The 15,559-nt window shown below is 50.3% G+C and overlaps 3 protein-coding genes across 3 annotated transcripts; 1 reads left to right on the top strand and 2 right to left on the bottom strand.

The window, feature by feature from the left end:
* Positions 1-204: 204 nt before the first annotated feature.
* Positions 205-5,677, bottom strand: LOC137922143 (uncharacterized). Its single transcript, XM_068765040.1, has 3 exons — positions 5,367-5,677; positions 5,066-5,269; positions 205-4,304 (listed from the first exon to the last, which is right to left on the bottom strand). Exons 1-3 carry the CDS (start codon positions 5,415-5,417, stop codon positions 3,078-3,080), a joined length of 1,482 nt encoding a protein of 493 aa, XP_068621141.1. The 5' UTR covers positions 5,418-5,677; the 3' UTR covers positions 205-3,077.
* A 3,263-nt stretch (positions 5,678-8,940) lies between these two features.
* On the bottom strand, positions 8,941-11,707 carry LOC137922487 (F-box/WD repeat-containing protein 5-like). The gene is made up of 6 exons (XM_068765504.1): positions 11,693-11,707; positions 11,070-11,276; positions 10,812-11,001; positions 10,492-10,711; positions 9,155-9,335; positions 8,941-9,039 (listed from the first exon to the last, which is right to left on the bottom strand). Exons 1-6 carry the CDS (start codon positions 11,705-11,707, stop codon positions 8,941-8,943), a joined length of 912 nt encoding a protein of 303 aa, XP_068621605.1.
* A 2,951-nt stretch (positions 11,708-14,658) lies between these two features.
* Positions 14,659-15,017, top strand: LOC137922408 (uncharacterized; the record flags this gene model as incomplete). Its single annotated transcript, XM_068765389.1, has 1 exon — positions 14,659-15,017. A coding segment is annotated over one exon (345 nt), but the record flags the coding sequence as incomplete, so codon positions are not given.
* Between the last annotated feature and the right edge of the window lie 542 nt (positions 15,018-15,559).

A 15,559-nucleotide genomic window follows, 5' to 3' on the forward strand; every position in this document is an offset into this window, starting at 1 on the left:
GTAGTTTTCGGTGTATGTTGCGGCATACATGAGTTTTCAGGAAAACTAAGCTTTTCAGATTTTTTTTTCAAATTTTTCTATAGTCGTTTTATGTGTATAAATAACATTTCTGATGACAAAATTCAGGTTTTATAGCATTTTATACTTTGCCAAATTAAGGGTTCATTAATATACATGAAACGCCATCTATTGGAACGTAGATTGTATAGTGTTCCTACCGTCATTGTTATAAAGTAAAATGTATGTATGTTTCTGAACGTATAATAAAAAAGTTAGTTCTGTTCGAATCCCATAACCGGCGTTTTATTATAGTAATAAATCAAAAATGAATCAGAAATATCGACAAAATACACGAAAGATAAAGTTACGAAACAATTTGAAACTGTTCATTATCTTAATCAAATAACTTTGAAAGTATTCCAGCCGCCGTCACACGTGTGCGTACATATACTATATTATTTCTTATTTTTGGTACGCGCGTCCGTTGGCCGCTGTGAAGAATGTTGAATACCATTATTGCAGAGGAAAGCTTTTAAGTCGCGATTTAGGAGCAACCTCGAGCAACAAGCTTCGGCCGGCGCCTGCTCAGGACGGCAGCGCTGGCAACAGAAGGAATAGCGCCGCCGCCGCGCGGGGCCCGCGAGCGAGCTTTTGTAAAATGATCGCGTCTGCGCGCGCCACCGGCGCGGCGACACGCTCGAGATGTTGCAAGCTGCTGCATTATGACACGTCATAAGAAGAACTGGAGAACCAATTATGATGTATTTTTTCTGCGTTATCATGCATATAATGCATTATATCGTGTCATAATACGCACACGAAATCATTGGCCGGTAAGAAATATACACCACAAATTAACACCGTCGAAAGATACAACACATACGTCTAAGACGACCAGAGAATTTGGGACGTTTTTATTCCAAAGGTACAGACCGCCATTAATAGTTCGGTTAAGGAGGCGACCGGGTTATTACATTGTTAACTGCGGTGCGCATTACATTGACAACGATCTCGGCGACGAGATCTTGTTTCTTCCGCGTGATGTTTATGCTGATAGCCGAGGTCATCTTTACGGCGTATGTAATAGAGTCCAAGCAAATTTTGGGCGGCCTCACGATAAAAACGCATCCCATTACAATCTCCGCCGTAAGCCAATAGAATTTAATGCAGGCGATATTGTGATGAAACGTGCATATGTTTTAAGTACCAAGGACAAATACTTTGGTAAGAAATTATCCCTCAAATATATAAAATGTCGTATAATTAAAAAGAGTTCTCCCTTAGTGTATGTATCAGAAGACATGGTCGGCAAAAATGTTGGAACGTGGCACATAAAAGATTTAAAAAAATTAGGTTTGAACAAATAATACACATAACGCGAAACAACAAACTAAAGCATTACCGTTAACCGCGTAATATTTCGTTTGGGTTATTAGATTGAATCTATAACCATCATAATTGTTTGGTCGCGTTAGTAATCCTTATAATGATTACTATTGCTAGTTTCTTTGCGAGAAGTATGAAAGAATGAATTTAAAAGGATAAAAGTGAAATTGTTATCAAAGAGTTCGGATTTAGTGCAAGTTTTATACTAAAAATATCCTTCGATCATTGAGATTGAATTTATATCACCTTGCACCGGAACGAACACATCCTGTGAACTACCGGCGCTCCCTGCTCTCGACTTGCTGCCGCCTGACCAGTCCTGGGAGATCGCGCGGCTGGCTGCCACCACCATCAGGGGAGTACCGAACTGCGGTGTAAAATCAGACCAGTCCAGACCAGACCCACTACCATATGATTTAAATACATTTTTCTTCTGTTGCCGAGTTGCTGTTTTCTTTTCACCTACCACCTACAGCAAATAACGTAACCAACTTGGGTAGTGTTGGCTATCTATTAGTGGTCCGTAGGTGAAAATGATCGATTTCGTCTCTCGCATTTGCTCCCAGCCTATGAAAATTAACTCACGTGTAACGCGGGGCTGAGCAACCTTTTTAATCAATGAGCAAATGTCAATTTTTAAATTTTTTGGCCGCACAAAATAACTATTGGTAATAATTTACAAAACTTCATTCATAATAAACAATAAAATTAAAAAACATACAGTTTTTAAAAAGTGCATGTGCCATTTACAGATTTTAATGCAAAATAGAATTAAAGAAAAAAGGACAGATAAACAAATTTACTTGAAATTTTAAACAAGAAATTAACCCCTGCTCTTTCGCCACAAGCCGGTCACTGCGAGCCGCGGGCGCCTGCGCGTCGCTCGGTTTTGGACGGTTGTCAATTTTTATCAATTCCAGTTGAAAATATTTTTACGCAAACATATGCACAGAGATCATTTGCTTTGCATTTTTCGTCAAAAGTGGAAATTTCTCAGGGCTCCCGTAAGATTTATAAATATTTTCGATGTTTACAGAGAAAACTACATATTATAAATTGCAGTGTCATGTAAGTAACACGTCGATAAAAACCTTTCCGTTTAGTATTTACTACCGTTATATTATAATTAATTTTGAAAATAATATGACGGGAGAAAGTCGATAAAATAAATTCAATTTAGCAAACGCTCAGCGGGTCGTGTTGCACACCCCTGGTCTACCATATCGCACTTAATGTTGTGAACGGAGCGCGCCGTCTGAATATTTGGCAGCAAACTGTCGCCGATAAACCACAACACAGACACGCTTTCTGATCAGCAATAGATAATTATAAGGTGTTTACAAACGAAACTACAAATTTTGACGCAACTGGCAACGCAGGCGCCGGGGCTTCTTGAAACTTTAATTTTTAAATCATCGCCGGCCTCTGTGGCGGACGAATAACACAAATAATAATCAGAAGTTTTTAAGTTTTAAGAGATGCGGTATTTTTATTTATTTACTGATTCGAGGGAAGCTTCTGCTTTACCGTTTGACTGAGGTATTTATAATAATTTACTAATGCCATAAATCTAATATTTTGTCGATCGAACGAAGTCGTTCAGAGCTTCTAGTAATAAATGAGACGCTGCGGTCAAAATATTTAGTGACACGCACGCGGTGGTGACGCGCGCAGGGACTCCGGTCTTGCAGTCAGACGACTATCACGGTATTTGGCAGGCAACCCCTGCCGGCGGCAGCGCTCGGGGGCGGGACGCGCCCGCCCTGCTTCTGCTCGCAAAGGGCGGGTTTGGACCTGCCAGGTGATGCGCTAACGACTTTTTTGTCAGCGGATGGTAGGCATGGAGGTGGGCACTGAATTTTTTGCGTTCTCGAACCTTCTGTGGCCGGCGTGTCTTTTCGGCAGCTCGATATTTTATTCTGAATATTTTTCAAGGTCAGCCATGTCTCGCCGGGGGGCGTGCGGTGCCGTTGCTCCCCCAGCAGCGTCAGACGCAGGCGCACGGCGCGCGTGCCCGCCGGCGCCGGCAGCTCCAGCAGCCCGCCCGCCACCGGCTCCTCCTGCTCCTCTGCGACGGCACTCCGGCCCACTCCGGCAGGCAGGAGCGCACTTTTTTCATTAAGCATTGCGTTTAATTTATCTGCATCGGCGGTGATTCTATCGATAACGGTTTTCATTTCGTTTGCCATCGCACCCTTGACCTGACCTTGAAGCGCCTTACTGTCAGTGTGCAGGCTGCGGCGGCCGGCGCACGCGCTGCCGGAGCGGCGCTTGGCTCTGTCGAGGGGCGCCGGCTGCCGGCAGCGGACGGGCTCCGGTCGTATCTTCGGCGGCGAAGCGCACCAGGCGCTCAGGCAGGCGGACTCGTTTCCCCTGCAATGTTTCTTAGGGACCGAGCTCTGGCCGCCGGAAGTTTCTGTATTTTTGTTTTGGTTGCGGCAACAATTGGTCGGAGCGGGGGAGCTTTCGGGAGAATTTGCGGTTAGGTTGCGGTCGATCTCGAGCAAAACGCGCGGTTGGTGTGCGCAAGGGTCGACGCGAGACGACCGGGTGATCGCGCAGTCCGTCGCCGGGTCCAAGTCGACGAAGCCGCGCGCGGTGGGCGTGGTGGGCGTGGTGGGCGTGGTGGGCGTGGTGGGCGTGGTGGGCGTGGTGGGCGCGGGCAGCACGACGTAATCGCGGCCGTCGGTGGCGCGCGCCACCTCGCGGTCCGTGCCAAGCCGGTAGCGGGGCGGCGCGGGTGCGAGGGAGACACGCGCGAGGCGGGCTGCCACCTCGCGCTCGTAGTGGTCGCGGCGCGTGCGCGCTGCATCAGCCAGGCGTTGCGCCACGCGGTCCAGCGCGTCCCCGCAGCGTCGCCCGTCGCTGGGAACCGGCTTTGCGTTATCGAGTTCTTTCGCCGAAGTCGAGGATGTACTCTGGGAAAAATAAAGTCTTTTTTATACAATTGCAGTGGACGATGGAAGAGCCGTATGGCCCTATAGCTGTACAGCATCAATTAGCCTGATTACTCCACGTGCTGTACTCGCGTCACTGACAGCTGCACGTCGGCGCGAGTTGTAAGTGAATCTATTGTAGAGCTACACGAGTGACGTAAAAAGTTTTGAGCGCGTTTCTTCAGGCGGATTTAGTAAATCCTGTATCACGATGTATGTTATTTTGCCGCCCTCGAGTTGCTGTGTAGAACATTTTGTTGTTTTACACGGCAACTCGGAGAGGGCGAAACGAAATGAACAAACTTTTTCTAGAAGGCCGGCTGTATGAATTGATGTAACAGATCCTTTCCAGTGAATTAATATTCGCGATTATTTGTTACTAAAACCTTTTTGGACTGTCGACTTCGACGTGTTTACAGCTGACCGGCGGCAGCGGGCGATTAACGAGAAACATTCTAATTTGATGAACATGGGCGGCGGTGATGGATTCGTAGAGCGAAAGCTTCAACAGTGTTTATAGAAGAAACGCATCATAAAATTCGGTCTAAAATCGAGCAGTAATCATCTTCTTTAAGCTCACGCGTGAGTGTACTGACGTTACGAAACTCGTCTGGGCTGGTGTTCACGAGTTGGTAATTTTTTTTATAATTTACGATATGTCATTGTAACAAATAAAATTGATTACATAAAAGACTACACAAACGCTCGGCACTTTCATTTCGCCGTATTATGAATGAAACCACCTGCGTGTGGTGTTGGCAGGAGAGCGCGCAGGGCGGCGACGGGACAGCGCAGGGCGGCGGGGGCGCGCGCGCTGGTGGCTGGCAGCGCATGCGCACGCCGCGCAATGATGTGCGGCTCGGCGCGCGGCACGCGGGCTCCGCCGCCGCCGCGCACGGCGCACACGCGGGCAGCTCGCGCGGCGCGCACGACGACGCGCGCAGCCCCTGCGGTGCGGGACGGTCAAGTGGCCGGCGCTGAAAGTCTATCCTTTAGAGCTTTGACGACTTAGCCGATAGTCATGAAAATAAAATACAGCTTTACCGTGTGCAAGCGGCTGGTAATCGCGCGCATCGCGGCTCGGTGCAGCGCCATGGCGTGTGTGTCCCGTGCGTGCGTGCGTGCGTGCGTGTGCGTGCGTGCGTGCGTGCGTGCGCGTGCGTGCGTGCGTGCGTGCGTGCGTGCCGGCTGCGCGGGCTCGAGTGCCGCGGCCGCCGCGTCCCCGCTCGACCGCAGGTGCGTCGCGAGGGCCGCGCGGTCGCGACGGCCGCGCGTCGCGCAGTATTTTGTTTGGTTGTTGAAAACGTTCTCGCGAATGACCACTGACCGACAAACTAATCCTCCTCGGCGCCGACGACCACATCATCAGTTTCAAGTACGGGACATGTCCACACCTTTAAAATAAACAAAGTAAATTATATATAAAACTAATTTACATTCACAATGCTGCTATCGCATTTATTTTGAATACAATACCTTACGCACAATGTTCGTACTTATAAAAGTGTGGGTCTTGGATCAAAAAAGTTGCATTTAACTTTATTACAAACTGTCTTGTGGTCTTATATATATATATATATATATATATATATATATATATATATATATATATTTATATAGACATGTCTGTCTATATGTATAAACATATTATATATACATATACATACTTTGTTTTCTATTTTCGTGTCGACGTGCCGTCGGCCGGCGCGGTACGTATGGACACAGTGTACCCGCCGCTCGTAACGCAATTATTAAATTAAAAAAACCAATACATGACATCGGTTACGAAACGGATTGATAGATGGCGCCATAGTAGACGGAACAGAAGTTTGCATCGCGCTGTTGAGAGTCGCAAGCGATGTTGGAAGCGGAGGTGTGGTCAACTTAATCATAAAGCTCACGGACCCTTCCGTACCGTTTCCAGGATATAATAAGTTATGACTAGTCCGTCTAGCCCCCGCTACGGCAGACGTGAGGTCGGTCACTGTACCTGAATGCCTTTTGTTTAGTATCTTTTACATTGCTATAGATTGGCGCGGTGGGTGGCATCACGCTCATATGTCTAATGTTGAAGGATTTTCTGTTGGTGCCAGTGCTGGCCAGTGTTCACTCTGTGGTTTCATAATTATGGACCAGGCTTCTGTCCAGGAATAGGCGGTACTGATAATGGAAGTTTATTAGGCAAAACCACCACCACGTGCAAGATCCCACTCGATGCAGTTTACTTCGATAAAATTCATTTAAAATTTTTACCAGACATTTGTTCAAAAATTGACCGGACGCTATAGATACGCAATGCGGTGCAGATGCTGTAGTCTAATACCCCCGCGGAGATACGCGAGCCTTACAGGTTACATAATGGATTAACGAGAGGTTCCGGCGTCAAAAGAACCTGCGATACTTCTAGGGCGTGCCGGTTATTACAAGCATTGTAATGCTGCGAGATTGTTGCAGGCCAAACTGCTGCTCTATTGCGCGTGCCGTTGCTAGCTTTAATACGCACAAGTGACTGTAACAAAGCGGCGGCGTCGTCGGCGAGCGCCGGGCGCAGCCGCCGCTTTCTTAAGAACTGTGTTTAATCTATCCGCCCTTGCGTAGCCCGAATCCAGATTGAAAACATATTCATTCGCGCGCCGATGCTGTTGCTCCTGGTCGTGGCGATATATGATTACTGTGAGAAATAGATTAAGTCGACTTCGGTTGCTGTAAGTTATCCATGTCTTAAATAAATGTTTTTCAACAACGTATTTTTTTTTGTAAATGCCTTGCCAAGCGCGCAGAAATTGTAAATTTAAATCTGTATATTTGATGCAATTGCAGGCATCTTTACTTTTGACACCGAGCGTGAAGGCTTCCGACCGGCGTCCGGCGTGTCGTCGCGTCGTCGCGTCGTCACGTCGTCACGTCGTCACGTCGTCACATCGTCGCGTCGAGTTGTTACTTTTACATTTCCCGCTGTCATCGACGCGCAACTTATGCGGTAGATGCATTACCTTTTATTGGCATTGAAGGCGCGTTCGGTGCATAGTTTTTCCGTAATTTGCGATAACATAAACCACAAAAGTAAAATATTTTAATTTATTAACGGATTAAAGTATAATGTTACTCTACTGACAAAACAAATAATTGTTCCAAAATATCAATCACATTGACACTCCGCTATCACTAGTACATATATTCAAAAAGTAATATGTACGAATAATTAGAGAAATGTCATAGTCGGTGTCGGGTGCGCTAGGCCGGGGGGGGGGAGTACTCACGTAGAGGTCGGGGCCGGCCAGCGCGAGCAGGTGATGTGGCCGCGCGGCTAGCAGCGCGACCGCGGGCGGCGCGGCGTGCTGCAGCGGGGCGGCGCGCGTCCCCGAGCGGGCCGCCCACACGCGCAGCGCGCGCTCCCCGCCGCCGCCCGGCCTGCGCAAGCTTGAATGTAGCGACGACGGGAGCTTTGGTACGTGCGTACGATCCACCTAATTGAAATGTTCCGCAGGCAAGCGTTGCGGATGGGAAGGTTGCTTTACATTATCATTTCGGTCGAAATTTCGAGTTCGGCCGGCTCGTGTGATCGCTATACCTCGAACGGTTGAGGAAAGAATCCCGGATTTGATTGATTGCAAAACTGAAATGATTCCTTCGATCTTTCAGGCGCACAGACACTAATTTCTTGCGCAAACTCAGCAGAATCCGTAATAACAGAAGCTCAGGCTAACGGGTGCAGAGATGTAGTCGCTCACTCTAAGCTTCGTTGACAAACACAAAGCACTCGACGAGACACGGAGAGGCCGGCGCGATTGATCGAATCGGAATTAAGATCCGCGATCGAACGAAAGTGACCGACTTAACCCTGCCGATTGGCGCGGCGAGTCTGCAGAACAAATGAGCGCTCGGGCCGTCAGGTTCTGGAGTGGAAAATATTGATCTGCAAGCGCGCCCGTCTCAAGGTACTGGACGCAGGCCACTTTCAATACGTCCTATTGAAAACCTATAAAGGAGGACTTTGTTCAGCAGTGGATATCCTACGTGTGAAACGTTGATGATCAGGATGATTACATTCAAACCGAGCGATGGAACCGAAATGTAGAGAGTGCAGGGACTCACGCGACGATGAAGTCGTCGGAGACGGCAGGCTGCACCGCGTATGGCAGCTCCAGTGCCGACGCGGCGCCGTGCACGCGCAGCAGCGGCCGCAGCGCCGGCAGCGACACGCACGCCGCGCCCGAGCGCCCGCACGCCCACACGCACCCGCCGCTGCGCATGCCGCAAACACAGTTCATTGATTTTATCTCTACCGCCACTTCTCCCTTCACGAAATGGCGGTTGGTCATCTGAGGACGCGTCAATTAATATTGAAATTACTTGGAATGCACTTCTAGTCCGAGCACCCTGCACCCGAAGTCAAAGGTGGCGAGCGGCGGCGTGCACAGCACGCGCACCGCGTCCTCGCTGGGCGGCGGTGAGCCGGCACGCGGCGCTGCGGGAGGTGGCGCTGTGCGGCGCGCGCGCACGCGCTCTGCCAGCGGCACGCGCGCCACCAGCGGCGGCGGCGCGCGTGCACGCAGCCGCCACGCACCCAGCGCTCGCGCTTCCCCGCGCGCGCCGCCCACCGCACCCAGCGCCGCCACTAGCACGCGCTCGCGTCGCGCCGCCTGCACCTGCACCACAGCATCAAAGCATCACACCCGGGCATCCTATAGGGGCGCGCGAGGCTTTTCTCACCGAACTATAAAAGTATTATCTCAAACAAGAATATGAATAAAGATGTGCTCTATCGGTTTATATTAAAGCTGTAGGAGCAGTATGGAAGGGAGTCGCTCATTGCCCGCCGAGTAGTGTACGAAAGCGGCCACACCGCGCGCAGGTCGGTCGTGCGCACCCACCGGCAGCGTCGCGCGCCAGTACTGTGGCAGCGGCCCATCGGCGTCCTCCGGCCCTCCGCCCGCTGGCCCTGCGCTCGCCGCGATCTCTGCTTCCAACACCTCCAACTCTTCTGCGGGCACTTCGACAACGAGTAAGTGTCTGAAAAATCAAATTCAAAAAATAATCAAATTCATAAAAGCAACAGCAATTTACTCTTCCGCTGGTAAGGTTTTTGTTTAATTCTAGCTTTTTATGTTGCACTAGTGAAAAAAAAACACAGATCAGCAAAAGGAGAATTCTCTTCCTAAGACGAAGACGTCTTAGCACAAGTAAAACCAAGACGGACAACAACACTAATTAGACATTTGCGGAGCCACAGCGAGGATGCTGCGGCAGAGGAGCCTTCCTGCGTAACGTTCTGGAACGCAGTAGCCATGTGACACAGGTGTTGTGGTCTGTTGCATATCTGATGGCCCCTAAAGTAAACTACCGAGGGCAAGCATCGAAGTAACTTTAGCGTGTACAAGTTTCCTACAAACCTATTTTTACCCTGAAGAGCTTCATGTGTAAAGAAAGAATTCAATCAATAAAAGGAAAGACGGTTACAGCAGTCGTGGAAACGGAAAGTGACAAATCGAACTGTCGGAGGCAGCGACATTTCTGAAGGACCAGGCAACTGTTCAACGCGTCCGCGAACTGGGACACGATCTGGTACTGCAGGTCAGCCCGAGCACTATAGCGTTAGTGCAGGACGTCTATCCCCCCACTGTGCCGTTATAAAGAAGAATATATATATTTAATGAAAATGGGTAGTGGTTGTTGGCAACAAAAAGGCACAAGAAGAAAAGTATGTATATATTTAATTAACTAAGGGTAGTGGGCAGAAGGCCTGGTCTAATTTTGCACCGCAGCTCGGTACTCCCCTGATGGTGGTGGTGGTCAGCCGCACGATCTCCCAGGACTGGTCAGGCGGCAGAAGCGGGCGCATAGGAATTCAAGTCATTCAGTCAATATCAAGTCATGGACAAACAGGTTTAACTTACTTTAGCTTAGTAAATAAGTTACTTTTAATTCTTATTGTAGATAAGTTACGACACGTACAAGTCTAACGGAACATTCCGTAAATAAAAATAAAAACAATATGGTCAACCAAACTATTTGCGAGCTGAAACGTCTCTGCCGGTGCAGGAGCAAGAGTAGGAGCAGGAGCAAGAGCAGGAGCAGGAGCAAGAGCAGCAGCAGGAGCAAGAGCAGGAGCAGGAGCAAGAGCAGGAGCCGGCGAGCGCGACATTGAATAAACGGGGAGCAGTCTCACGTGATACCGGCGGCCGCCTCGTTGTAGACGCGCAGCGCCGGCGCCGTGACGCCCGCGTGCTCCGAGTGCAGGCGCTGGTCGGCCGCGTTGAGCCACAGCGTGGTCACTGCGCGGCCCGGCGCCAGCAGCCGCGTCGTCAGCGACACGAAGGCGCGCGCGCCCGCCCAGCACCCGCCGCACGCGCTGCCCGCCACTCGCGCCGCCGCCGCCCAGCCGCGTGCTGCACACGCCCGTCTGTACCTCGCAAACTGTATCCTTCAGGCTCCCGAAGAAGCGTGCTCCTGGCCGAGCGGCCGATTTTCCTAACGCATGGTACTCGCCATCGAAGCGCAGCACGACCAGCTCCCAGCGGTCTGCGAGCGTCAACGGGCCGGCCAGCAGTAGGCGCGCATCATCGGGCGCCCAGTGCACCGCGCAAGCCGCCGCCCAGCCGCGCGCGCTCTCGCTGTGTCGCCAACGCGCGCGCCAGCAGCACCCTGCGCCACTCTCCTCGCTGCTGCGCGACCACACCTGCACACGTCGCGCACTCTTTACATCCGGCCTGCGGGCGCCGCTGGCGGCCGGTGTTCGGCGCGTACCGTGACCGAGGCGTCATCTGCGGCCACGGCCAGCCGGTCGCCGGCGTGGCTGAGCGCGGCGTGCGTGGCGTGCGCGCCGCGTGCTACCGGAGTGCGCGCGCGCAGGCGCCAGCGCGCTGATGCCAGCTGGTGCTCGCGCCTCCACGACCAACTTCGCCATGTCTCTGCAACGGCCGCTTTGTTAATTTTTCCAATAAGATTTGGAAACTATTATTTTTTTTATAATTGTTTATAATCTAATATGCTATACACCAAGGTGTAAAATGTATATGTGCGCACATTTATAATGTATGTAATTTTCTTTCTGCCAATTTTCAAGCTCTTCATGATTGGCGTCGAATTCATTAAAAAAAATTTAAGCAAATACAAATTCGATCGGGTGTTGAAGAGGTGGGGTTTTACTGTTGAATTTTTAAGAAACTCGATAAAATTTTTATGTAATGATAAGCTTGAAAAAATATGTCTTGTGGCTAGAGATTCCTTATGTTATCGATTCCATCACGCCGTGTTCGTTTTGTACGATTATGCGGGAAAATGAACAGCGCCATCTATCGACGACGAGTAATAAGAGCACTCGCGCTTTGGTGGCTAGCTATGGACTGAGTGCTTCATGATCTACATACTACAGGTGCGACCATTTATAATGCTAAGGCGGCGGCAATGCAACGTTTGTATACAAACGTGGACTATACAGACGTTCTCTTATTTAAAATCTATGTTGAATTTTTAACAACACGGAAAAGTACAAGAAGAGATGTCTGTGCGTCGATGCCGGTCGTTACACGGCGATGTGCTGCGTAGTCGTTCGCAGCGGTGCACAAACGCACGGCAACGAGTGTATGGAGTGTGCCGGGGAGACACCGACCTGCTTGCTGCTGGCGCGCGGCGTTCAGCGCGCGCAGGCGCTGCGGCGAGGCGCGCGGCAGCAGCGCGCGGCGCCACAGCGCGTCGTCGGCGGCGGCGCGGCGCCACGCGCGGCACGCGGCCGCCGCCGTGCGCAGCTCGCTGCCCGTCAGCCGCGCGAACACGGCGCGCAGCACCGCCTGCGCCGCGCCCGCGCCCGCACCCGCGCCTTGCCACGCGGACTCGCGCATCGCCCGCCCGCCCAACGCCGCGCGCGTTTCGCCACTGCGCTTGAAATAGAAAGCGCACGCCCGGCCCGCGCGGCCCGCGCGCCCCGCCCGCCTCGTTCCAAACTAAATTAATATATTGTCATCGGAAAAAACGCGAACAACACCCACGTAGCTCGCTCTGCCTGCCGCGGTGCAACATTCGAGTTGAACAGCTAATCTCTCAGTTCTTTTGTTTCCTCATACGATTGTGTCTCGATGGCGAGCTCGGACCTCGACGCCGGCCCTACCAACCAAAGCATGAGCGTCGGGCGCCGGAGCCGCCGGAGCCGCCGGAGCCGCCGCTTCAACTTTGCTCATTACTTACCACGCTGAGTAACCAAGAAAGAATCCTAGAAATTTATATCGGTAACTAGATTTTTAGTATGAATTTGTATATCGTTGCATGTTAGCTTTCCATGTCTAAATTAAAATTTTAACAAAAAAAAAAAAGATTTAAAAGCAACAATTGTCACATAATTTATAAAAAAAACATTTGAACACTTGAAGGGGAAATTAAAGCTAGCAACTAATAACACCTATCCCTTTGTTAACCATTACGTATAGATAATTTGCATGTCATTAACGTGTCATTCTTTCACTTCATCTATTAAACTCTTGCAAGCAACACGTACCAACTGCATTTTTATTTATAATCACGCTAATTTTACGCACACTTATTATTTTTCAATTAGTTTTTTTTTTATCTTTTCTGTTTTGTTTTAGAATGCTTTAAATTATGTAACTCCGTTCTGACAGTAAACAATCACATCAACTGCTCTCGGGTCCCGGAAGATCGCGCGGCTGCTCACCACCAGCATTAGAGTAGCACCGGCCTGCGATGTAAAAACAGACCAGGCCTTCTGCCGCTACTCTTTTAATTGAAATGTCTGTTTCATTTCACCTTACTACTTACTTACTATTGTATGTACGAGTATAAAATGGATTGTTAGTGTAAGTGTGAACCTTTGTTGTATAAATAACATGAACATGTTATTTATATTGTTGGGATCATTTCATATAAGGAACCACCAATCAGTTTATGTACCTGTACATGTGCGTCTTAAAAGTTTAGATGTTGTTGCCGCCTCCAAAAGGTGTCCAGTGCCGTTCCGCGTGGGTCGGATTCCACGAGTTGTTTTGTAACTTCTGTCCGATGAGATTGCCTTTCCTTTTTCAAGGAATGTTTCGGGTTCCGTGCGTGTTTTCGGACAGATTAAATTAAATTTCATACCACAAGTTCGATGGCGCGCTTGACCTCAGGGTAGTAATTAAGGTGGTATTTGCGGTCATTAATTAATTTTCGGACCCGAACACTCTTTTTCTTTCTCCCTGTCACGAGGACCGAGGTAGTAGGGGCACCCTGCTAAGACATAACGTTATCGCCTCGCCAATGCGTTTCACAACAACCGCAGACGACAAAAGGACACCTGCTCATTTCCCTTAATGAGCAATATATCAGGAGGCGTGTAATCCAGTTCCCGGTCTTAATTCGTTATCGTACACTTTAGAACACATTTAAATTTGTATGGTGATCTTAGTTTGATTTGTTCCAGGAGCATTATTTCCACACGCAACTTATTTTTCCACTAACACAGATCAAGGAATTCGTGCGCGTGACCAAATTCTTAGTTTTATTGTTACAGCGCGTCTCGGAGGGACGCGTTGCTCGCCTTACGTGTTTAAATCGTAGGCACATTGTCCGCATGCGGCGGAATCCAAACAATAGTCAAACGATTCTCGAAGTGGTTCTCACGTCAACTTCAACAATTTAAAATATTTTCGTTACGTAAAGCGAGTCGAACTTGTTGGATATATGAATCGAATGCGGAGTGCTACGGCGCTCACCGGCCTGGCGACGGCCTATTTGTCGGCCGCTTGTTGCCGCTTGTTGCCGCTTCTTGTTCCCGCGCATACGACGGCTACTGAACATTCATAGCCCGTGTGACGAATCGACAGGAACACAAATTAGACAACCAAAGGAAACCTTTCTCCTGAGTGCAGTTCGCGAGGTGCACGAGGTCCGGATTGCGTGGAGAATTCTCTCGGCGTGCGTAAGTAATTTTCCGCGGTTAAACAATGCGCGCGCGCTGCGGGGCTATAAGCGCGGACAAGCGCGCGCTGGAGCACTCGCCGCGCCGCCGCCTCGGACATGCGCTCGCTCGTCGCACCGCTCGCCGCGCTCAAGCTCGCCATCGCCGGGACCGTCACCGGGCAGGCCATCTTCAAAGTCTCGGAATTGAAAGGCAAAAAATATCCGACTAATCTTCGCCTTTTGCTCAAATAGTTATTTCCTTTTATTTCGTATGTATGTAGCGCTTTTACTGCAGAGGTAATTGTGATTTATCGGCACAGGCAATGGCTACAGCGCGCTGGACACGACGCTGCACCACTTCTACATCCCGGACCGGCAGTGCTCCGGCATCGTGCACAACGGGAGTACCGCGTCCTCTCTCGCCAACACAGCCGCGCGACACTGAGCCCGCTCCTCTTCCGCTGCGCAGGCGACGCGCGCGTGCCGGCGCGTGAGCACGCTGCGCGTGCAGGTGGTGGACTCGCAGCCCTACCCCGCTGTCAGTATCGACGAGGCGCTGGGGCACGCGGGCGTGCAGCGGCGCGCCGGGCCACGCGGCTGCCTCGGGCGCGCCTCCGTCAGCGTCGCCGTGGGATGCGCGGACGCGCACCGCTCTGCCCGCGCGTTACCCGACGCCGCCGTCTCCGCCGCGCCCGTGGCGCTCGCTGAGCAGCAGGAGCAGTGGTCGCAGCTGCCGCAGTGGCGCCGCCTGCCGCCCGTGTCCTCCGCGACGTGGTCTGAAGACGAGTAGCGAGCCCGCATGTGCTCATCCTCAGGAATAAATTACGCTGAACTTACTTAGTGTCTCTTTCATTGAACCTTGACCTGTCTCGGAACAAATTTGACGTTAATCGAATCTCTTCAAAAACTAAACAATTTTAAAAGCTGTCCCTAAGAAAACAACCCAGGGTATTGCTGCGATAGAAAAACAAAGCGCTAACAATAGCGCTGCCCGAGTCCGAACGTCATAACGAAAACGCCCTGCGCGCCTACGCTAATAGTTGTAGCAGCTCCCGGAGTTTTTATCGATGAATGCCTATTCCCGGACGCAGATCACCCATAGCGATCTAACGGTCTGAAGAGTGCAAGGGTATGACCTACGATATTCTGCGTTAGAAGGTAATATAGTAAAAGGAGCGATCTGAACCGTAAGGAATAAATTCATGAAACGATTGTATTTGTGGGAACAGATTCAGGTCTATTTTCAAAATGCAGTATTGCTTACGGCGGATTTCCGCTACTGAAGCAGGATCATAGCGAAATTCACTTAGTAAGTACAGAATAATTTGCTAGATGGCGCTGTGCGA

Source organism: Battus philenor, unplaced genomic scaffold, assembly GCF_028537555.1.
Source record: "Battus philenor isolate CCGP_79_NKW_IND1 unplaced genomic scaffold, ilBatPhil1.0.hap1 SCAF_2, whole genome shotgun sequence".
Classification (NCBI taxonomy): Eukaryota; Metazoa; Arthropoda; class Insecta; order Lepidoptera; family Papilionidae; genus Battus; species Battus philenor.

What these genes read in the sequence shown, in the direction of transcription:
- LOC137922143 (XM_068765040.1), bottom strand. Translation starts at nt 5,417, where the DNA reads ATGGCGCTGCACCGAGCCGCGATGCGCGCGATTACCAGCCGCTTGCAC. An exon ending in TTACCAGCCGCTTGCACACG is followed by an intron (nt 5,270 to 5,366) that starts GTAAAGCTGTAT and finishes CCCGCACCGCAG; the next exon opens with GGGCTGCGCGCGTCGTCGTG. An exon ending in CCTGCCAACACCACACGCAG is followed by an intron (nt 4,305 to 5,065) that starts GTGGTTTCATTC and finishes TATTTTTCCCAG; the next exon opens with AGTACATCCTCGACTTCGGC.
- LOC137922487 (XM_068765504.1), bottom strand. An exon ending in GAGGCGGCCGCCGGTATCAC is followed by an intron (nt 9,336 to 10,491) that starts GTGAGACTGCTC and finishes TTGATTTTTCAG; the next exon opens with ACACTTACTCGTTGTCGAAG. An exon ending in CGCGCGGTGTGGCCGCTTTC is followed by an intron (nt 9,040 to 9,154) that starts GTACACTACTCG and finishes ATACTTTTATAG; the next exon opens with TTCGGTGAGAAAAGCCTCGC.